Genomic DNA, 23,133 nt, shown 5'->3' with positions numbered 1-23,133 from the left:
TCTGATGTTACATGAATTGGCACTCACATTAGGGAAATAAGATGTGTGTAGAGGGATATTTCTTAGGTGGAGAAACCCGTGACTGCTGGCTCCTTCATTGTGTGTGCCTATAGCTTGCCCTTGTTATAAGATCTAAAAGATCAGCGGCAATGTGGGTAAGAGTGAAGAGGGCACATGTATGTATTTCTTTTCATCTTCTCCTTCTGTGAAGGCCCATAGATATGTAACCCTTTAGGAGACTAGGGGAACTTCAATGTTACGTTCTGTGTGGGTGGAATGACTGAGACACCTGAGCTATGTCACATTCAGAAATCTTAGTTAGTTTGCAGAGAGCAAGAAAGAAATTGCCTACTCTGCATCCCATCTTCTCTGTTTGTGTAAAGAGCCCAGTAAAACAAGACATAGCAGGCTCAATTCAGAAATGTGAAGCATGTAACCGTGATCCAAGAGTTACCTATATGATTTTTTAAAAGAGAAAACTTGGATATATTTGGGAGCTGTGAGGCCAAGTCATAATAGTACATTAGAAATAAATTTAATACTGTATAGTTTTTAAAGTGTTCAAATATGAGTCCCACAGGAAAGGGAAATTGTAAAAGATAATAAATTAGATCAAAAAGCTGTTACAGGGAAGAATCTGTGTAGATTATGAAATAAAAGAGATGACGAAAAGCAATTTAACATAGAGAAAATATTCTAGCATCGAATTCAGGAGACCATTATTTTAATTCTTACTGTGATGTAAACCAGCTACAATCTTGGATAAATCACTTTGCAAATCTGGACCTCATGTGTAAAGGGTTCACTTATTTAGATTAAATCTTAAAAGATTCTTTTGTGCTCTAAAATTATATAATGGGATGGCAGCTAAGCACATGAAAAGATACTCATCATCATTGGCCATAAGGGAAGTACAAATTAAGATCACAATGAGATATCACTATACACTTGTCACAATGGCTAAAATAAACAATAGTGGCAATACCAAGTCCTGTCAAGGATGTGGAGAAATGGATCACTTACACACTGCTGGTGGGCATGTAAAATGGTACAACCAGTCTGAAAAACAGTTTGGCTGTTTCTTACAAGAGTAGACATGCAATTATCATATGCTATGGTCTGAATGTCCTCCCAAAATTCATATATTGACACCCAGTTAGGCCTTTGGGAGATTATTTAGGTTCTGAGGGTGGAGCCCCGTGAATGGGATTCATGCCCCTAAAAAAGAAGCCCCGGGAAAGAACCTTGCCCTTCCACTAGGTAAGCAAGAATGTGCGGCCTATTTAGGAAGTAGGCCCTCACCAAACACTGAATCTGCCAGTGCCTTGATCCTGGGCTTCCTGAGCCTCTAGAACCATGAGAAATAAATTTCAGTTGTTTATAAGCAACCTAGCCCATGGTATTCTGTTATAACAGCCCAGATGTACTAAGATGACATATGACCTAACAGTAGCATTCTTGGACATTTCCAGGGAAATGTAAACTGTGTTCATACAAAAACCTGTACATGAGTGTTCATAGCGTATTTATTCATAGTAACCCAAAACTTGAAACAGCTGAGATGTCTTTTAACAGATAAATGGTTAAACAAAATGTGGCATATCCATGCCATGGAATACAACTCAGCAATGAAAAAGAATGAACTATGGATACATGCAGCAACCTGGGTGAATCTCTAGAGAATTATTCAGAGTGAAAAAAAACCAGTCCCAAAAGGTTACTGACTGGATGATTCTATTTGGATAACATTCTTGAAATGACAAAATGATGGAAATATAGAACAGATTAATTTGGGAGGCTAAGGCAGGAGGATAACATCAGCCCAGGAGTTTGAGGCCAGCCTGGGCAACATAGTGAGACCCTGTCCCCCCCCCAAAAAAAAAACCAAAAAAACAAAAAAACACCCTCAAACCGGGCAACCGGGCATGATAGTGGTGCGTGTCTGTAGACCCAGCTACTTGGGAGGCTGAGGTGGGAGGATTGCTTGATCATTGGAGGTTGAGGCTGCAGTGAGCCAGATTGCACCGCTGCATTCCAGTTTGGGCCACAGAGCAAGACTCTGTCTCAAACAAAACAACAACAGCAATAAAACAGAAACAAACAAAAAGAAAAACAGATTAGTGGTTGCCAAGGGTCAGGGGCCAGGTAGGAGGTGGAGGGAGAGAGCAGGTATAGGTATAGTTATGAAAGGGCAACAAGAGAGATCCTTGTGGGGATGCAACACTTCCGTATCTTGATTGGTGTGGTGGGTATATACACTTACATAAAGTGATAACACTGCATAGTACTAAACACACAATGAATACAAATAAAACTGGAGAAATAAGAATAGCACGAGTGGATTGTATCTGGGTCAGTAACCTGGTTGTGATATTGTACTGTAGTTTTCTAAGAAGTTAATTGTTGAACGAAATTACATAAAGATTACATAGGATCTCTCTGTATCTTTCTTTCCCTCTTTCTTTTTTTTTTTTTTCTTTTTCCTTTTTGTGGAGAGTGAGGTCTCACTGTGCTGCCCAGGCTGGTCTCAAACTCCTGATCTCAAACTGTGCCGCACCTCTGCCTCCCTACGTGCTAGGATTACAGGCATGAGCCACCATGCCTGACTGTGTATTATTTCTTAAAATTGCCTGTGAATCTGTAGTTGTCTCAAAATGAGAGGCTTAATTAAAAAAAGAACTAAAATTTTAATGACTATTTTATTCATCCGTGTATCAACTCTGTGGAACAAGGTTGGGTAATAGTAGGTCCCCAATAAATATTTATTTACTGAATGAGTGAAGAGAGAGTGTGTCAGTGAGTGAGACCGTGATCTGCATGTATACAGTGAACTCTCATTTGGATCTCAAAAGGAGGATCCAGTCATTACTTACAGCTTAACTAGACTATTTGGGAAACTAAGCCTAGAATAACTCTTGCCCTACAAACCCTACCTAATCATATGCTTGCTTTTGCAGTTGCTTGGGACTCAGCTTGAGTCTCTCATGTTATACCCTGCTAAATCCTAGAAGTGGGGGATAAACTACAATGGATTTATGATAAATATGATAAATAGTTTCAAATATACATAGCCTCGTAGATGACTTCAGAGACTTCATTCACACAAATAGCTAAAAATAAGGAGGAAAAAGTTAGCAGTTCATCCAAGATTCAGTTACTTATTTTCTTATTTCTTACTTACACTATTGATTGCTAACCCAGTTTTTTCCAGTGCTCCATTATTTGCTTTGATGCATCTTTCCAGTTGCATTTTACACACAAGTATGTTAAAGTGTTGTGAGAGATTGTGATTTAAAGAGCCATCAGGAAAAACAGATTTGAAAAGACAATGGAGCTTGCAGAGAAAGAATGAGGAGTTAATATTTATTTATTTAGAGTCGGAGTCTCACTCTGTCCCTTAGGCTGGAGTGCAATGGCACGATCTTGGCTCACTGCAACCTCCGCCTCCTGGGTTCAAGCAATTCTCCTGCCTCAGCCGCCCAAGTAGCTGGGATTACAGATGCCCACCACCACGCCCAGCTAATTTTTGTATTTTTAGTAGAGACGGGTCTTCACCATGTTGTTCAGGCTGGTCTCTTCTACCTCAGCCTCCCAAAGTGCTGGGATTACAGGTGTGAGCCACCATGCCTGGCCTGGAGTTAATATTTATTAAATGTTTATATACTCAGCTCTTCATATGCATTTCGCATTTAATCCACATTCATTCTTTGGGAGAAGTGCTTTTATTCTTATTTTAATGATGAGAAAACAGGCTTAGAGAGGTTAAATAATTGCAACTAGCAAACTGCAAATGGCAGAGCCAGAGTTAGTGCCTGATTGAGCTGACTCAAAATCTCCAAATCCTATGTTGTTTTTTTCAAATTAGGTTTATAGATTTAGGGGGTACAAGTGCAGTTTTGTTACATGGGTATATTGCATAGTGGTGAAGTCTGGGCATTTAGCATAACCATCACCTGAATAGCGAACATTGTACAGATAATTTTCCCCCTCATCCCCTTCCACCTTCCCCGCTTTTGGAGTCTCCAGTATCTATTTTTCCCCTCTGTATGTCCATGTGTACCCATTGTTTAACTCCCACTTATGAGTGAGAATGTGAGCCTATGTTCTGAACCATAATGCTAAACTGAAAATTAAAATTCTGGGTCAGATAAAAAGAGAGAATTACATTCCTATGCCAGTCCTCAGCAGCATGCAGCAATGCAATATACCTTTGTAACAAAACTGCACATATACACTCAGAACCTACAATAAAAGTTGGAAAAAAAGAGATAGAATCAAAATAGAATCTTGTGTTCTTAAAGAATGATGGGAGATAGGAAACAATGAGTGATTATTTTTTCCAATGTTAAATTCTAGAATAATTTTTACTCTTTATTTTTATTTTATTTTATTTTTTTGACACAGAGTCTCTCGCTGTGTCGTCCAGGCTGGAGTGCAGTGGCGCCATCTTGGCTCACTGCAGCCTCCGCCTCCCGGGTTCCAGTGATTCTCTTGCCTCATCCTCCCCAGTATCTGGGATTACAGGCACGTGCCGGTGCACTCAGCTAATTTTTGTATTTTTAGTAAAGACGGGGTTTCACCGTGTTGGCCAGGCTAGTCTCAAACTCCTGACCACAGGTGATCTGCCTGCCTCAGCCTCCCAAAGTGCTGTGATTACAGGTGTGAGCCACTGAACGCAGTCTACTTTTTATGTTTATATTTGCTGTATACAAAAAGAAGCATACATATATATCATTTTGTATATCATATTGACTTAATATGGTATAATAAAATGACCCCTTAGGAACTCCCCACAGATCTTAACTTATAAATTACCCATGCTGTTGGAGTAATGTGTGTGTTTTCCCCAGATCTCAGCCCCATGCTTCCTCATTCACACATTCTTATCCCCCCAGGATAACCACTTTCTTGAGTTTCATGATTAGCATCCTATTGCTGCTTCTTTTGTTTAAATGTCTTTATTGAGATATGTTTGATATATAGTCAACTGTACATGTGTAAACTGTACAGTTCAGTAAGTTTGTACATAGGTATGCACCAGTGAAAACATCACCACAGTCAAGATTATTCACCAGCCTCCACATTTCCTCATGCCCCTTTGTAATCTCCATCCTTACACCCACCCAGAGCAACTGCTAATCTTTCAGTCAGTATAGACTAGTATTTAGAATTTTTCTAGGATTTATATAAATGGAGCATACAGTGTGTACTCCTTCTCCTCCTCCCCCTCTTTTGTCTGGGTTCTTTAACTAAGCCTAATTAACATATTGCTACATATATCAGTAGTTGATTTCATTTTATTGCTAAGTAGCATTCTGTTTTTTGGCTGTGTCACAGTTCATCCATTTATCTGTTGTTGAAATATTTCAGTTGTTTTCCTGTTGGTGGCTATAACAAAGTTGCTATGCACATTTATGTACAAGTCTTTATGTTGACATATGCTTTCAGTTTCTCTATAAGTAGAATGGCTGTGTCATATGTTAGATGTATGTTTAAGAAACTGTCAGACGGTTTTCCACCATTTTACATTCCCACTAGTAGTGTCTGAGAGCTCTAGTTGCTTCATATCCTGACCAACACTCGGTATGGTTAATTTTTATATAGCACATCTATTATATGTGCAGTGGCATTTCATTATGGTTTTTAGTTTGCATTTCCATTATTGAATTTTGAGAGTTCCTTATGTATTCTAGATACAAGTCCTTTATCAGATACATTATTTGCAAATATATTCTCCCATTCTATGGCTTGCCTTTTCGCTTTCATAAAAGTGTAAGTGTGTATATATATGTATGTATATGTGTGTGTGTGTATATACTTTTCATAAAATATATATATATTTTGAGACAGGGTTTCATTCTGTAACCCAGGCTGGAGTGGTGTGATCACAGCTCACTGTAGCTTCATCCTCCTGGGCTCAGGTGATTCTCGTGCCTTAGCCTCCTGGTAGCTGGGACAACAGGCATGCACCACCACACCTGGCTAATTTGTTTGTTTGTTTGTTTGTTTGTTTTGAGACAGTCTGGCTCTGTTGCCCAGGCTAGAGTGCAGTAGCATGATCTCGGCTTGGTGCAACCTCCACCTCCCTGGTTCAAGCGATTCTTCTGCCTCAGCCTCCTGAGTAGCTGGGATTACAGGCACATGCCACCACACCTGTCTAATTTTTGTATTTTTAGTAGAGATGGGGTTTCACCATGTTGGCCAGACTGGTCTTGAACTCCTGACCTCAGATGATCCACCCACTTTAGCCTCCCAAAGTGCTGGGATTACAGGCGTGAGCCACTGTGCCCGGCTGCCTGGCTAATTTTTAAATTTTGTGTAGAGACAGGGTCTCCCTGTGTTGCTCAGGCAGGTCTCAAACTCCTGGCTGAGATCCTTCTGCCTCAGACTCCCAAAGTGCTGGGATTACAGGTGTGAGCCACCATGGCTGGCCAAGAAGTGTCTTTCAAAGGGCAGAGGGTCTTAATTTTGATGAAGTTTCATTTATCTTTTTTAAAAAATTCATTGTATATTCTTCCAATGAATATTTTTTTTTTGTTTCTGTTAATGGATTATGTTCCTTGGGGTTATAGCTAAGAAATCTTAACCTGAGTTCGTAAAGATTTTCCCCTGTTTTCTTCCAGAAGTTTCATAGTTTTAAGTGTTATTTAGGTTTATGATCATTTATTTTATTTGACTTTTTTGAGACAGAGTCTCACTCCCCATCCAGGCTGGAGTGCAGTGGTACAATCTCGGCTCACTACAACCTCCGCCTTCTGAGTTCAAGCAATTCTCCTGCCTCAGCCTCTCAAGTAGTGAGAATTATAGGTTTGTGCCACCACACCCAGCTAATTTTTGTGTTTTTAGTAGAGACAGGATTTCACCATGTTGGCCAGGCTGGTCTTGAACTCCTGGCCTCCAGTGATCCACCTGCCTCGGCCTCCCAAAGTGCTGGGATTACAGGTTTGAGCCACTGTGGCCTGCCTAGGTGTATGATCATTTGAGTTAATTTTTGTTTGTGATATGAGTTATGGATCAAAGTTCTTTTCTTTTCTTGCACACAGCCTCCACACAGTCGTTCCAGGGCGATTTGTGTTTCAAGTATTTTTATTATACTTGTACAATATTGACATGGGTTCATGTTTCTTTTGGATAAATACCTAGGAGTAGAATGACAGCATCATGTGGTTATGGGTCTAGAGCAGGACTCCATATTCTGTTCTGTGAATCTGTGTATCTTGATGCCAATACTGTACTGTTGATTACTGTAGCTTTGTAAGTCTTGAAGATTTGTAGTCTGAGTGTTCCAACTTTGTTCTTTTTTGAAGTTGTTTTGACTATTTTAGGTTCTTTGCATTATAAAGTGGATTTTAGAAATACCATAGCAGTTTCCACACAAAAATCTCCTGAGATTTTGATTGGGATTGCACTGGATTTATAGATCAGTTTAGGGAGAGTTAACATTGTAACAATGCTGAGTTTTCTAAGTCATGGACATGGTACATCTCTCTTTATTTATGCTTTAATATCTCTTAATGTTTTAGAGTTTCAGTCTGTAGATCTTACAAACCTTTTGTCAGATTTATCCCTAAATATTTCATATTTTTAATGTAATTATAAATGGTATTTTAAAAAGCTTTAAATTTCCAGTTGCTTATTGCTAGTATATGGAATTGCTTTTTTTTTTTTGGGGGGGGGTGTACTGTATTACTACTTTCATTAACATTCCATTTACTAGAACTCAATCATATGGCCACCCCTACTGCAAGTTTCGAGTTTGGCTGGGCAATGTGACCACCTAGTTACCTTTTCACCTTTATATGAGGCAAATTATTGTGGCAGAGTAGATAGACTCACTGGTGGAAGATAATAAACAATATAAAAGAAGCAAGACTATTCAAGTATTTGCAATTCAATAAAGGTGACCTTTTCAAAATGCTGGGATTAACTTGGAGTTGTAATTTAAAACAAAATCTGAGTAGCTATGCAGACATGTTAAGTGTAAGATACCTATCAGGTTGGAGAGAGGCTTGGGCTAGAAATACAAATTTGGGAGTCATTTGCATATAGTCCGTGTTTAATGTAGTAAATGGAATGAAATCACCAAAAGACAGAGTATAGCTAGAGAAGTCCATAGACTGAGCCTTGGGTGCCTCCAGGTTCAGAAACTTAGCAGATGAAAACAAAGGATCCTGAGACAAAGTCGCCTGTGAGTTGGAAGAAAAATCAGTGTGAGAAGTCAAGTGGAGAGAATTCTTCAAGAAGGAAGAAGTGACCCCTGTGCCAATAAGGTGCACATAAGATGAGAACTGAGAATTGATCATTCAGTTTAAAATGTGGAAGTCGTGGGTGAGCCTGACAAGAGCAGTTTCTGGGAGTTAGGCGGATAAAAGCCTGCTTTAAAGGGATTTCAGAGAAATGGAAGGAAAAGAATTGGAAACAGCAAGTACAGATAACTTTAAGGAGTTTTGCTCCAAAGAGAAGCAGACAAACGAGGTGGTAGCTGGAGAGGGGTGTGTGTGATCAAGAGAGGATTTTGGCCAGGTGTGGTGGCTCACACCTGTAATCCCACCACTTTGGGAGGCTGAGGTGGGAGGATCGCTTGAGCACAGGAGCTCAAGACGGGCCTGAGCAACATAGTGAGACCTTGTCTCTACAAAAAAAAAAAGAAAGAAAGAAAGAAAAAATTAGCGTGGTGACATTCACCTGTAGTTCCACCTACCTAGGAGGGTGAGGCGGGAGTATCTCCTGAGCCCCCGTGATCCAGTCTGCAATGAGCCACGATCATGCCACTGCATTCCAGCCCAGGCCACAGAGCAAGACCCTGTCCCCCCCCCCAAAAAAAAAAAGATTTTGTTAAGATTAAAGAAATTACAAAATACGTGTATGCAAATGGGAATGCTGTATATAGTAAAGAGAGAATAAGTGATGCAAAAGAGAGAGGGGAGAATTGTTGGACCTGTATCTTTGAATAGTAAGAGGGGAGGATCTCGTCTCAACTGCTGGCGCCTTGGGAGAGTGGACGGCTCATCCATCATAGCAGAAGGGAAGGCAGGGGAACATGGGCACGGTTGCAGGTTGGTGGGGTGATCATGGCAGGCGATTCCGTTCTCATTTTATTGCTTCTGTTTTCTGAGTGTAATAGAAAGCAGGACCATCTGCTGCAGGTGAGGGTGGGGAAAAGGGATGAAATAGTCATCTAGGATGAATGACCAGAGAGAAATGTGTCACTATTGACAGACAACACTAAAGGCTCTCTTGAGGTTGATAGTCATGAACTTAGAGTGAAATAGCTTAGTTTTTTGTTTTTCTCCACCCATGTTTGCCTGCGTAAGTGCAGCAGGCCCGGAGTAGGCTGTGTTGATTTATCCAGGGTTAGGTTTTGTCAGGCAACTTGGAGGAAGTGGGAGAGGGTAAAGGAGTGAGTTGAAGCTAGCTTAAGAGGAAAGTGAGAACATGGGGTGATGAGGGACAGGGAAAGGGTGGTAGGGTCAGCTCCAGATTGAAGAATTGTAAGGGCTGGGGAATGAGAGGGAATGAACTAAATAGTGAACTAATAATAGGTGGTGGTTCTAGCAGGGATTCTTGATTTGGGCTTGTAAGGGGGTTTCAGTCATGCCCAAGTGAAAGCAGAGTGGAGGAGAGGAGGTCAAAGAACAAGAAGGCCAGGGTATCAGAAGGATTATCTATGTGGATATTGAATTCGTGCTCAGAACCTGAAGACCTTTTCTATTATTTTCTAACGTCCTTTCTTGCTGTTGGACTATCTGATAAGGTTTAGGTTTCTTTCTTGGTCAGTTTTGTATCTCTTCTTTCATGCTTTCTGTTTCTTAATCCATAGTGTTCTTTAAAATTTCTTTGGTATTATCTTTCATTCTTTCTATTGCATTTCTAATTTTAGCAATTATATTTCTATTTTCTGAGTGTTATTTCTTCTGACTAATTTTGTATAGCATGATTTTCTAGAAAAAAGCTCTAGGTTTTGATAATTGCATGCTTTGTTATAATAATATAATAAATTTTTGTTTTTGATAATTGCATGCTTTGTATAATTTATGCATCCGAAAATAGTTCATATCGGCGCTTAGGTATTAACATGTTTACATAGAATTTTTTTTAGGTGAGGAAGTTTATTGTGTTATGTAATTAACTTTTACATATCTTTTCACTTTAGGTCTCAAAAAATAAAGATGGAAAAGAACAAAGTGAAACTGTATCACTGTCCGAAGATGAAACATTCTCCTGGCCAGGTCCCAAAACAGTTATGTTGAAAAGAACATCTCAAGGCTTTGGGTTTACATTAAGACATTTTATTGTTTATCCCCCAGAGTCTGCAATTCAATTTTCATACAAGGTAAGAGAAATAGTTACAACAACTTGAAAAAAACCACAAGGCCATTCCTATCCCCTTCTAGTCTTCCTCTTCCTTCCCTCTGGCCTTTTTTCTGTCTTAAAAGAATTAAGCATTACATTTGAATTTTTATTATATTATTTTTCTCCTTTTAGGTATTTTCCCACCTTGAAGAACAAAACAAAACTTTAGTCTTCTCTGAAAGATCATATTGATTCTAAACTCCAAATCTGTATTTTTTAAGGACTTCTAATTCCAGACTTCATTCTACTTTTTCTAATATGTAACTGTTATCTAAAAAGGTAGTGAGTTTTCTGGGCAGACTCTGCAGAGGAAATGGTTCACTAAAATATTCCAGCAGTTATAGAAAATTAGTAGAATTAGAACAATACTTAACTTTCAGATATGTAATATGATGGCATGTTAGAATTTAGAAACACAGCTTCTCATCAGAATGAATTACATTGACAGGCTTCAGTGGACAGTAACACAGCCTGAAAAGGACAGCCTGAGATAATTATAAGTGCAGTTGACACACTGAGTACTTGCTCTGTGTTCCTTACCATTTGTTATAAGCGTTATCTTACTTTATCCACACCAGAATCCTGTGGAGCAGGTGGTATTATTGGCCCCATATAACAGATGTGGAAACTGATCTGGGTCATAAAACAGATAAGTAGTTGATCTGGGATTTGAATTTGACCAATATGCATGCTTGATGCTGAACTGTTACACAATAGCATAATGGAAATAATGATATTCAGAAGAGTTATGAGACCCTGGCCAGGCCACTTCTTTTGACCTCTAGATTTCCATTTTCATCTGTAGGAATTGAACTAGGGTATGAGAAAGTCTTTTCTAATTCTAAATATCTATGACTGCTAAACTGTCTTTTAAAAAGTAGTGTCTGTATTTGTATCTAGAGACCACAGTTTTAAATTATTTTTTGGTTAAATATGTCTTTCTAGTAATGTCCTACAGGATATGCTTTTTTTGAAATACAGAATAGCTTATTTTTTCTTTTCTTTTTTTCAATTAATTTTTTAATATTTGGTTACTTTAACACTGAGATAACAGGAAACAACTGAATATCTCTTAAGGATTGTATATAATTGCTACCTTTGGAGTGAAATTTATCTGTTTGGGTTTTCATCTCTTAAGAATCTAGTTGATATTAAAAAGTCTCAGTGTTACTTATGCATTAGGTCATATATGAGAGCACTTGATAATTACATTAGGATTGTGTATTTTTTTTGTCTTTGTTTTGGTTTTGTTTTGAATAAGAACTTTGGGTCATGATGAACATATAGGTAGTACAATGTTTTATAAGATAATTTTACCAAACTTATATAAACATGTATTATTATTATTAGAAAATATTTCTAGAAATTTTAGTAGCATACTACAATAAATCCTCACTTAACATTGTCAGTTGATTTTTGGAAACTACAACTTTAAGTGAAACGTATTTAATTGATAACTGATCTTATGTTGGCTAGAGTTTACTTGGCATATTTCTGGTCAAAAAAAAAATCACTAAACTTGTAAATAAAGACCAAAACATTTCCAGTATTAAACATTGAAGTAAATGTGAGGTGTTCATACACTTAAGAAAGAGTTATAAAAACAAGTCCAGATTTGAGGGTGGCTGGAGCCTATCCCAGCAGTTCATGCAGCTCAGAGCACGAGGTGGGACCTAACCCTGGACAGGACGCTGTCCGTCCCATTGCAGAGCACACACACAGCTGCACTCATTCAGACCGGGACAATGTGGGCACACCTGTGAATCGAACAGGCACAGTTTTGGCATGTGGGAGGGAACTACAGTACCTAGAGAAAACCCACACAGTGGGGAGAATGTGGAAACTTCACACATACAGAACCCCAGTGGGGAATTAATTTTTCTCGTGAACATTACAACAAAACAACTTTGCATGAAATGATGGTATTCCAGGACATGCTTACACTTGTTAACAGCATGGTCATTGGCGTCAAAAGAGCCTGGATTTGAATTCCATTTCTGCCTCCTGTTAGATCTGTGACCTTGGATAAGCTAACTAACAGACAATAGTAGTACCTTCTTTACAGGCTGTGTAATGATTAAATGATACAGTAGTTGTAACACACTTAACATAGAAATTGACACTGTAATTGCTCAATAAATTTTAGCTATTAATGCTATTATTAAATACAGATGTTCTTGCAAATAGGGCTCTGTCTTGTAAATTTTACATGGAAAATATATATTGGAATATTTTCCATGTTAATTAAGAAATTTTATCAATTCACTTCAAAAGAATTAAAAATTTTAATATTGTATAGCTTTTAGAAAATGTGTAATTAATATAACAGTGTCCTTATTTTGTCACTTAGCTGGCAACTTCAGTCTCAGACCAGATCTTATAATCAGAAGAAGAAAAAAAAAAAAACACTGGGCTGCCTAAATAAAGGTCAAAAAATTATGTCATAAATTATCAGCCCTTCACCCAATGTCTGTTTTTCTTTCTGAGGTACATGGTAGCTCCAGTATGGTAGAGGCTCAGCAAATATTTGAAAAAATGTATTTTTAGACTAGTTTTTAAAGGTTCCTTTTCTAGTTTTCCAGCTAGAGGTAGATAACATGGCAGCAAGACAGCTCGGTAACAATGAAAGAGACCAAGTAGGTAAACTTCAAAATTGAATACAAGAACTTAAATATGTAGCAATTTTGGACCAGTCCATTTATATAGACAGCTCTGGGTCCTGTAATATCCCCTAAAGGCACATTTAAGTGTGGTACAGTAAGCGATGACCTGGCCTTTCCTTCTCTCCAACTGCCTACTTGACAAGTTGACTCCATTAGAAAGCTTACCCTCAAATGCCAAAAACTGAACTGATGTCCTACCCCTAAGTTGGCTTCACCCACAGCCTTGTTATCTCTGTGAAAACTCTTATCTTTCCAGTAAAAGGTACTTCCTATACTGTTATTGAAGATGGGCTATTCATTTGCTTTTGAGCTTGCAGTGGCTATAGAAGAGAATATGATCAATTAAGAATATTGTAGGTGAGATCGTAATTGGCACAATTTAGGGAGGTCAATTTGAATTAAAATGAGCCTTGCTGTGATTAACAAGAGTTTATAAATGTATACTCATGTATGTATATATATATTTTTATTTGTAGGATGAAGAAAATGGAAACAGAGGAGGTATGCTATAAACCTTTTAATTTGTCTCAATGTTTTTCTACCCATTTCTTTCTGTTCTTTAAGTGATACTAAATGAGATGATATAATTTTTAGTGTTCAAATGTATAATAATTCTTAGGTGTGAGAGCCATAGAATTAAATGTTTTTTACTGTGGACTTCAAAGTTTTATGAATTCCATTGTCTCATCTTAATTTGAACATGTAAAGATTTTATTGTTAATTGTATGTGTTTTTGTGGAGGAATATATCATAATTCCAAGGAGAGTACTTAAGATTTTTATTTCAATTAGTAATCTTTCTAAATGAGATGATTATTTTAGGTAAGGAATGCTATGTGTTTTATCAATTAGGTTTATTGAGTCAGATATTGAAAAGAAGAGGGTTTGGGTTATTCTTGTAGTTAATGTTACTGTTGATTTAAACATTAATGAACGTGAAAGGACAGTCAGGCTGGAGATAAAATTATTTCTTAATAACTGATTTTAAATCAACTTGAACGAGTTAAAATTCACACTCAACAAAATGCACCCATTAAAAACTTTTATTTCTAGATAATTTTCAACAACAAAGTTGCAAAAATAGTACAGAGAATTTTCATGTATCCTTTATTTTACTTATTCTCTAGTGTTAAAAACTTACAATACCATGGGGGGCCGGGCGTGGTGGCTCACGCCTGTAATCCCAGCACTTTGGGAGGCTGAGGCGGGCGGATCACGAGGTCAGGAGATCGAGACCATCCTGGCTAACACGGTGAAACCCTATCTCTACTAAAAATACTGAAAACTAGCTGGGCGTGGTGGCTGGTGCCTGTAGTCCCAGCTACTCGGGAGGCTGAGGCAGGAGAATGGCGTGAACTCGGGAGGCGGAGCTTGCAGTGAACCAAGATCACACCACTGCACTCCAGCCTGGGCGACAGAGCGAGACTCCGTCTCAAAACAAAACAAAACAAATTTACAATACCATGGTACAATCAACAAAACTAAACAATTAGCATTGATACAGGACTACTGTATAAACTACAGACTTTATTTGGATGTCATCAATTTTTCTGCTAGTATCCTTGTTCTCTTCCAGAATCCCTCGTTGTATTCACTTGTCGTGTCCCTATAGTCTTTCCTTGTATTTTATTACTAGTACTGATCAGTTATTTTATAGAATGTCCTTCATTTTCAGTTTATCTGATGTTTTCTCATTAGTTCAAGGTCATACATGTTTAGCAAGAATACCACATTTGCATCTATTTTAAGTGTACAGTTTGGTAAGTTTTGATGAATATATAACCGTGAAATCACTATCCCGATTAAGATGTGATATCAAAAACAACCTTTCCATCATTCCATAAAGTTCCCTTGTGCTCCTTTTTATTCTGCTGTCTTCAGACAATCACTGATCTGATTTTTATCACTATATAGGTTAATTTTTGCCTCTTCTAGATTTTTTTTTTTATAAATGAAATAATACAGCATGTACTCTTTTGTCAGGCACAATATTTTTGACCTTTACTGTATTATGTGTATGGGTGCTACTACACATAATACACTGTATTATGTGTATGGGTACTATTATGTGTATAGTACTACTTTTTTTTTCATTTGCATGAATATACCACAGATTGTTTAACCACTCAACCTGTTGATGGACCTTTGTAACAACCGTTTGAGGTCTTGAGAAGGTTATGGGTTAAAATGAGAAAGAAATGGCTTTTTTTTTTTTTTTTGCACTATCAAAAGTAATCCGAGGGTGTAGGGCCAGGCAGGACTCTTCATAGTTGTCACTGGTACAAGATGAGCCACTCCTGCATCACCATCTGTCATGTACCAGGGTTTAGGATGAATTCCAAATGCTACTTGGCATGGGTTAGAAGTAAGCCTTAGTGGGGAAAGGGAAAACTCACAAAGCTGGCATCAGCAAGAGAAAAGAGGATATAAGTACTCCATCTTCCCATCATCCTAAAGGCTGATGTGCTGATGCCTGGACAACCTACTGGACACACAGCGTCTAGAATTCATGCCTCTTATGAGGGGAATATACTTCTAATAAATGTAGAAAGACATTGTTATAAAACTTCATGCAGATCATCATGTGTCTGACATAGCTCACTGAAGTGAATGGATTTAGTTTGTGCTTTGGCTAGGGAGAATAAACTTGAATATTTATAAGGGAAAACTAGAAGATCTATTGTAGATTCAGCAGAAGGTGATTTGAAGAGGAATAATAGAGTGAGCCTGAAGGTTATGATCTGCTGGAGAAGATAACAGTTTGCCTATTTTAATTATTAATATATGCTTAATTTCACTCAGAAAAAGGGTTTATGACCACATAAAGAAATACCTTATTTATAGCAAGATAAAATATAAGGTCAAGAGTTTATGGTAAAAAATGAATTCACATTCAGAAGATTTAGTACATGTAAACTCATGCTTTAGGTCCTAGACTGTTATTGTTGTTGTTGTTATTATTTTTTGAGACGGAGTCTCACTCTGTCTGGAGTGCAGTGGCATGATCTCAGCTCAATGCAACCTCCTCCTCCTGTGTTCAAAGGATTCTCCTGCCTCACCGCCCCCCCGCCCCCCACCCCGAGAAGCTGGGACTAAAAGTGTGCGCCACCACACCCACTTTATATTTTTAGTAGAAACGGGGTTTCACCATGTTGGCCTGGGTGGTCTCTATCTCTTGACCTGGTGATCTGCCAGCCTCGGCCTCCCAAAGTGCTGGGGTTACAGGCGTGAGCCACTGCACCCGGCTGGTCCTATACTGTTATTAAAGCTGGGCTGTAAGTTTGCTTTTGAGCTTGCCAGTGGCCATAGAAAAGATGAGAATATGATCAGTTAAGGATACACATTATTCCTAAGAAAAAACATTCTGTTTGCACTGAGGTCTGAGACAGGTTTCTCCCTTGGAAAACAAACAGTGATACAGTAGATGATATTTTCAACACCATTTCTTCTTACGGCTGTTTTTAAAGTGGTTCCTCAGTGTAAGCTGACTGCAAACCCCAAGGTCTCATTCAGCTTAAAGCACTTCTCAGCTGGGAATGATATTGCTCCCTGGAGGGTATATGGTAATGTACCCTCTTTATACGCATCTTGATCACAATTGGGAGAGGGGGAGTGTGTATTGGCATCTGGTGGATAGAGGCCAGAGGTGCTGCTGAAACAGTGCACAGGGCAGCCCCCCACAACAAAGAATTATCTGGGTCAGGCCCAGTGGCTCACGCCTGTAACCCCAGCACTTTTGAAGGCTGAGGTGGGTGGATCACTTGAGGTCGGAAGTTTGAGACCAGCCTGGCCAACATGGTGAAACCTCTTCTCTGCTAAAAATACAAAAAATTATCCAGGGGTGGGGGTGCATGCTTCTAATCCCAGCTACTCACGAGGCTGAGGCAGGAGAATCGCTTGATCCTGGGAGGCAGAGGTTGCAGTGAGCCAAGATCGCACCACTGCACTCTAATGTGGATGACAGAGCAAGAGAGTCTGTCTCAAAATAATAATAGTTATTACTATTACCTGGTCCCAAATATTAATAATGCAAGGGCAAGAAACCCTGGTTTAAAGTGATGGGCACCAAAGCATTGTGGTCCAAGTGTATACCCATGAGTCTGGCTTGATCCAGTGACAACATTCAAAGCGTTTAGAAGAATGGATATTCAAGGCTGTATATCCAGTGATCTTTTATGATTATTATCCCTTACAGCTGAACTTGAGTTCTGAACTGAGTTACTGCTATAGTGTGAGGTTAAATTATCTGGTTGCTCTACTGATATTTTATGATGTTGATTAAGGGATAATCCTAAGTAAGAAAAGTTACATCATAAGAAAATATAGAGTTAATATAATAACTAGAAGATAAAATGGCTGAAAGAAAAAGTCCATGAAGGATGTAAATACAGTCATCCCTTGATGTACCCAGGGGATTGCTTCCAGGACCACCCACATATGTACTGATCTGCACACACTCATGTCCTGTAATAGACCCTGTGGAACCCATGTATTGGAAACACAGCTTTTGCATCCATGTGTTACTGTGAATACCATATTTTTACTAAAAAAAAAAAAAAAAATCCGCAGATCTACAGAGTTCAAACCCATTGTTCACGGGACAACTGTAATTGAAATGTAGTAAAAGTTTACCATCAGAGGTCTAACAGATTAAGGGAGAAAATAATGATAAGTGAGGTTAACAAAAAGGTAAATCAATTAGCTAGTTAAAAGACTAATAAGATAATTTCAAAAATCACAAAACTAAGGCTTTAAAATGGGAGAAATAGAAATTCAAGTACCTTACCTCTTCTGAAGCAAACTTCAACAAAGTTGGATATTTATTAAGTCCAGATCTGTAGTCTTCTTCCTAAGCGAAGAAGAATATGAAAAGGTATGAGAGTATTTGGAGAAAGCGTTTTATAATATAATTGTAATATATTTGGAAGAACTGCTTGATTTTGGGGAGTGGATTGGGAGAGTGGTGGAAATTAGCACATGACTGAGAACTTAATCTGTTCCAGGCATCATAATATATATTTTAATCGTCTTTAATCCTCAGTCTAACCCTGTAAGATGTGAGATATTCCTATTTCCTTCACTCTAACCCTGTAAGGTGTGAGATTTCCTATATTCCTACAAAATAATATTCCTATTTTGTAGATGAGGGAACTGAGGCTGAGAAATAACTTGCCTACAATCACATAGCTAGTAAGGGATAGTAACTGGATTTCCAAATCAGTTGGGTCTAACTCTTAGGTCCATCTTATAATTCTGCCATCTTACTTCTGTTAACATCTTTTTAAGTCCCCTTCCTCATTTCTTTAATTTTATTTTAAAAATAATTCTAGTCTTAAAAAAGGGTGTGACTTATGTAGTGTTAAGAATTAGAAGATAAATATAGGGTATATTTAGTATGTTATGAAATTAATTCTGTGCATCCTGCATGGAGAAAGGTCAAGGAGATCCCAAGTTTAGAGGCTGTGAACACTTTGCAGGAGCAACCATCACTTGTTACTCAGTTTCAGTACTTGGCTAGCCGTGGACCTGCAAAGCTTAATGAGGTTATGGAGTCCTAGTGCTCCACCTACCTTGATTGCACCTTTGCTTTCCAAGTGTGAGTTTGATCTTGGCATCCCAATTGATAGTTGGGGTCACAGGCTATTTCACAAAGGCCTGTTTAGCCCTAAGTATAATAGTCATGATATCATTGCAAATAACCTGATCAACAGTTATACCATATTGTATGTGAAAAAAATTTCTTCTAACTTTTAGACAATTATTTACAAGTCAGTTTTTAGAATGCAATCTATTCAGAGACAAACTATATATAATTTAGTATTTTAATTCAACAGAATGTTATGATTTTTATCTTACTGTCTCATTTCTTTTGAAAACTTATTTTCAAGCATATTGAGATCACGAAATCCTTTTATGTAGAATTTTGTGTTAGTTTAGTTGAAACGGAGCCTCCAGTGTAATGATCACAGTCAAAGCCTAGAATCACTGGAGAGAAAATAATTGCCAGGATTTTATTCAAACTCCTAAGAGATGCTGTTATAATGCCAAAATTCTATTAAACAGTTGAACGATTTTGTTTTGGTCTTCTTCCCTTTTGGCAATTTAGTGAAATCTCTTTTGCCACTTAATTTTCTTGTTTCTTTCTTATCAACCAAGAAATACTGAGCCATTTAATTTTCTGATTATTTTACTTACCCAGTGTTTGCATTTTGTTATGTTTCTCGTATCCTTTATGTGTGCACTCATATTTTAAAGGTATTTTTTCTTCTTGTTGGTTAGTTTTCTGTACTATGATGCAGATGTTTTATAAGAAAAAGGTTAAGTAAAAGAATATTTTTTTGGTGGTAATAGTTGCTTGTGAATAATTAATATCTTGCTGACATCCTGTATTCCCTTAAATCTCTGGAGAATATAAATAATAATTTATAATATAACAATATAGTATAACACTATGTTCTAATATAATATAATTATAATATAAATAATATTTTACAGAATTTATGAATATTAAGAGTAGTGGGATGGTGGCAACCAGCTTCTGTGAGTCTTTCGGTAGCTCGAACTGGTCAGATGGCCTTGAGAGAAGGGTGGTCTCGGGATGCCATCCAAAGTTGATGACAGTGGTCGGAGCCCTGGCTCCAGCATGGGGGCCGAGCAGAACATCAGATATTTAGCTTACTGTGATATACTGATGAGCAGAGCTCTTCCGCTACATACGTCAATTTTGATTAAGGAGATATGTGCAGTAACTTTCTTCAAAATCGCTGCACCATTGATAAACAAAAGAAAATATTCAGAGAGGAGGATTTTAGGCTATTTAATGCAGAAAGTGTATGATGTTATATTGGGAATGGAGGATTGTAAGCATTTCATTCCTTGGTGCAAAAAATCAGATATAATATCAAAGAGATCTGGATATTATAAAACACTATTAGAAACTGAGTTTCCACCAGTGTTGGATTGATATTCAGCAATAACCTTGGCAAAACCTCATTTGGTAAAGGTATCCTGTACTGATGGGAGACTTTTCAAGCATGGTCCATGATCTAAGGCTTTGGGTGGGATATCAGAAGCATGTTTAGAATTGCTTTCAAAATGGGTAGCAGCATTACATGGATCTCTTCTGAAGGCTTTGGGAAGGAGCATTCACTGAACCCTTTAGCATCTCTTTTTTTTTTTTTTTTTTTTTTTTTTAACGAGTAAGAGGGTGTTGCTCTGTGCCCAGGCTGGAGTGTAGTGGCATGATGATAGCTCACTGCAGCCTCCAATTTATGAGCTCAAGCCGTCTTCCTGCCTCAGCTTCCTAAGTAGCTGGGACTATAGGTGTGCCCCACTGCCTCCCAGAGTCATTTTTAACTATATTGGCCATTTAAACTAAGTTTCTCTGGCAGTTAGGTAAACATACTAATTAGGTATGTTTTTTATGAACTTTTAATACTAGTCATTAGAACAATCACAGGTGTCTTAAATATTCTTGAGGATATTTTAGGAAGTAGGAAGAATAATGATGATGATGATAACAATAATGATGATGGTAGTGGTGGTGGAGGCTAATTTAACAGCGTACTTGCTGCAATCCAAGACTTTCCATGGATTAACTCATTTAACCCTCTCAACAGCTTTCTAAGGTGGATATTATTATCACCACCATATTTCAGATGATGAAACTAAAATGCAGAGTGTTTAAGTTACTAGCAGGTGGCAGAGCTGGACTGCAACTCAGGAAGTCTCTAAGTTTCTACCACAGCTTCTCAATAAAGTTCTTTACTCTTGGCTGGGTATAGTGGCTCAGGCCTGTAATCCCAGCACTTTGGGAGGCCAAGGCCAGGAGGTTGAGAGCAGCCTGGGCAACATAGCAAGATCTCTGTATCTACAACACAAAAAAAGAAAGTTCTTTACTCTCGCATAATTCATTCTTGAAAATGTGTAAGAACGAGTATTCTGGGCCGGGCACGGTGGCTCATGCCTGTAATCCCAGCACTTTGGGAGGCCGAGGTGGGCAGATCACCTGAGGTTGGGAGTTTGAGACCAGCCTGACTAACGTGGAGAAACCCCATCTCTACTGAAAATACAAAATTAGCCGGGTGTGATGGCACATGCCTATAATCCCAGCTACTCAGGAGGCTGAGGCAGGAGAATTGCTTGAACCCGGGAGGTGGAGGTTGCAGTGAGCCAAGCACGCCATCGTACTCCAGCCTGGGCAGCAAGAGTGAAATTCCATCTCAAAAAAAAAATAAAGGATTCTGTTCCCTTGAAAGGTAGATAATAATAAAAGATCCGTTTGTATATCTTCTTTGGACAATAGTGCTGATGTGAACATGCATGTACAAGTGTTTGTCTGAATTCTTGTTTTCAATTTTTGGGGATTATACCTAGGAGTAGAGTTGCTGGGTCACATGGTAATCCTATGTTTCATATTTTGAGGAACTGCCAAACCATTTTCCATAGTGGCTACACCATTTCTCTGTCTCCACCAGCCATGAATGAGGGTCCTAATTTCTGTATATCCTCACCAACATGTGTTATTTTCCATTTTTTGTATTATAGCCAACCCAGTGGGTGTGAAGTGGTATCTCATTGTGGTTTTGATTCGTATTTCCTTAATGCCTAATGATTTTGAGCATCTTTTTGTGTGCTTGTCACCATTTGTGTATCTTATGTGGAGAAATGTCTGTTCAAATCCATTGCCCATTTTTAAATGGGGTTGTCTTTTTGTTGTTGAGCTATAAGTATTCTTTATATATTCTGGTTACCAGGTCCTTGTCAGATATATGATTCGCATGTATTTTCCTCCATTATGTAGGTCATCTTTTCACCTTTTTTTTCACTTTCTTAATGTACTTTGCTGCACAAAAGTTTTTAATTTTGATAAAATATAATTTATCTACTTTTTATTATTTTGCTCATGTTCTTGTTGTTAAAAACATTTTGATGAGTGGAAGAAACCAAGCACAAAAGAGTAGTACCTGGTTCCATTTATATAAAATCCTAGGAAAGACTAATCTAAACAGGTTTGTGAGTTGGCATGGTGGTTTTGCACCTGTAGACCTAGTTACTGGGAAGGCTGAGGATGGAGAGATTGCTTGAACCCAGGAATTCAAGGCCACCTTGGGCAGCATAGCAAATAGCGAGACCTTGTCTCTTTTTTAAAAATTTTGTTTTTTGAGACAGTCTAGCTTTGTCGCCCAGGCTGGAGTACAGTGGCATGATCTTGGCTCAGTGCAAGCTCCGCCTCCCGGGTTCACACCATTCTCCTGCCTCAGCCTCCCAAGTAGCTAGGACTACAGGCGCTCCCCACCATGCCCGGCTAATTTTTTTGTATTTTTAGTAGAGACGGGGTTTCACTGTGTTAGCCAGGATGGCCTTGATCTCCTGACCTCGTGATCTGCCTGCCTTGGCCCCCCAGAGTGCTGAGATTACAGGCGTGAGCCACCACACCCGGCCAACACCTTGTCTCTTAAACAAAACAAAACAAAATCCTCTTCTAAACAGTTCTGTGGTCACCTGAATTGACTGGTAAAGGGTACCAGGGAACTTGTTAGCATAATAGAAATGTTCCATATTATGGTTATGGTAGTGGTTACATGGGTGTTTGCAGTTGTCTAAACTTATTGAACCCTGCACTTAAAATGGGTATTTTTTATCTTGTGTATGTTATACTTCAATAAAGCTGATTTTTAAAAAAATATGTACAACTTATCCAATCTACTGTTAATTGACATTGAATTTTTTTCAGTGTTTAGCTACTTCAAACAATGCAGCTATGAGTATTCTCGTATGTGTACTTTTGTACACACATGTACTCATTTCTAGAGGGTATGTATATGTAGGCATTGCTGGGTCGTGGGTATGCATATGGTTACATTTAGTAGATGCTGCTAAACAGTTTTCTGAGGGGACTGTACCCATTTACACACTCAGCAACAGTGTATGAGAGTTCCACTTGCTCTGGATCCTCACTGACACTTGCTATTGTCAGTCTTTGTAATTTTAGTCATTGTAGTGGATGTACAGTGGTGTGGACTATGGCTTTAATTTAGATTTCCTGAAGACTAATGAGGTTGATTACCTTTTATTTGGATTTTACCTGTCAGTTCTTTTTTATTATTAACTTGTAG

At 38.3% G+C, this 23,133-nt stretch overlaps 1 protein-coding gene across 3 annotated transcripts in view; it reads left to right on the top strand.

Moving 5' to 3' along the window:
* The window catches only part of ARHGAP21 (Rho GTPase activating protein 21), a 133,750-nt gene that overhangs the window by 43,300 nt on the left and 67,317 nt on the right, over window positions 1–23,133 (top strand). For all 3 annotated transcript variants that reach the window (XR_007728885.1, XM_050804850.1, XM_050804851.1), the window contains 2 exons: window positions 10,154–10,333; window positions 13,493–13,517. Coding sequence is in view for 2 of the 3 variants with exons in the window: in XM_050804850.1 (XP_050660807.1) it covers window positions 10,154–10,333; window positions 13,493–13,517 (205 nt within the window). In the remaining variant the exon portion in view is untranslated. The remainder of the gene's footprint in view (window positions 1–10,153; window positions 10,334–13,492; window positions 13,518–23,133) is intronic.

This window comes from Macaca thibetana, chromosome 9 (assembly GCF_024542745.1).
Source record: "Macaca thibetana thibetana isolate TM-01 chromosome 9, ASM2454274v1, whole genome shotgun sequence".
NCBI classification, from domain to species: domain Eukaryota; kingdom Metazoa; phylum Chordata; class Mammalia; order Primates; family Cercopithecidae; genus Macaca; species Macaca thibetana.
This window is presented reverse-complemented; position numbering and strand designations above follow the sequence as displayed.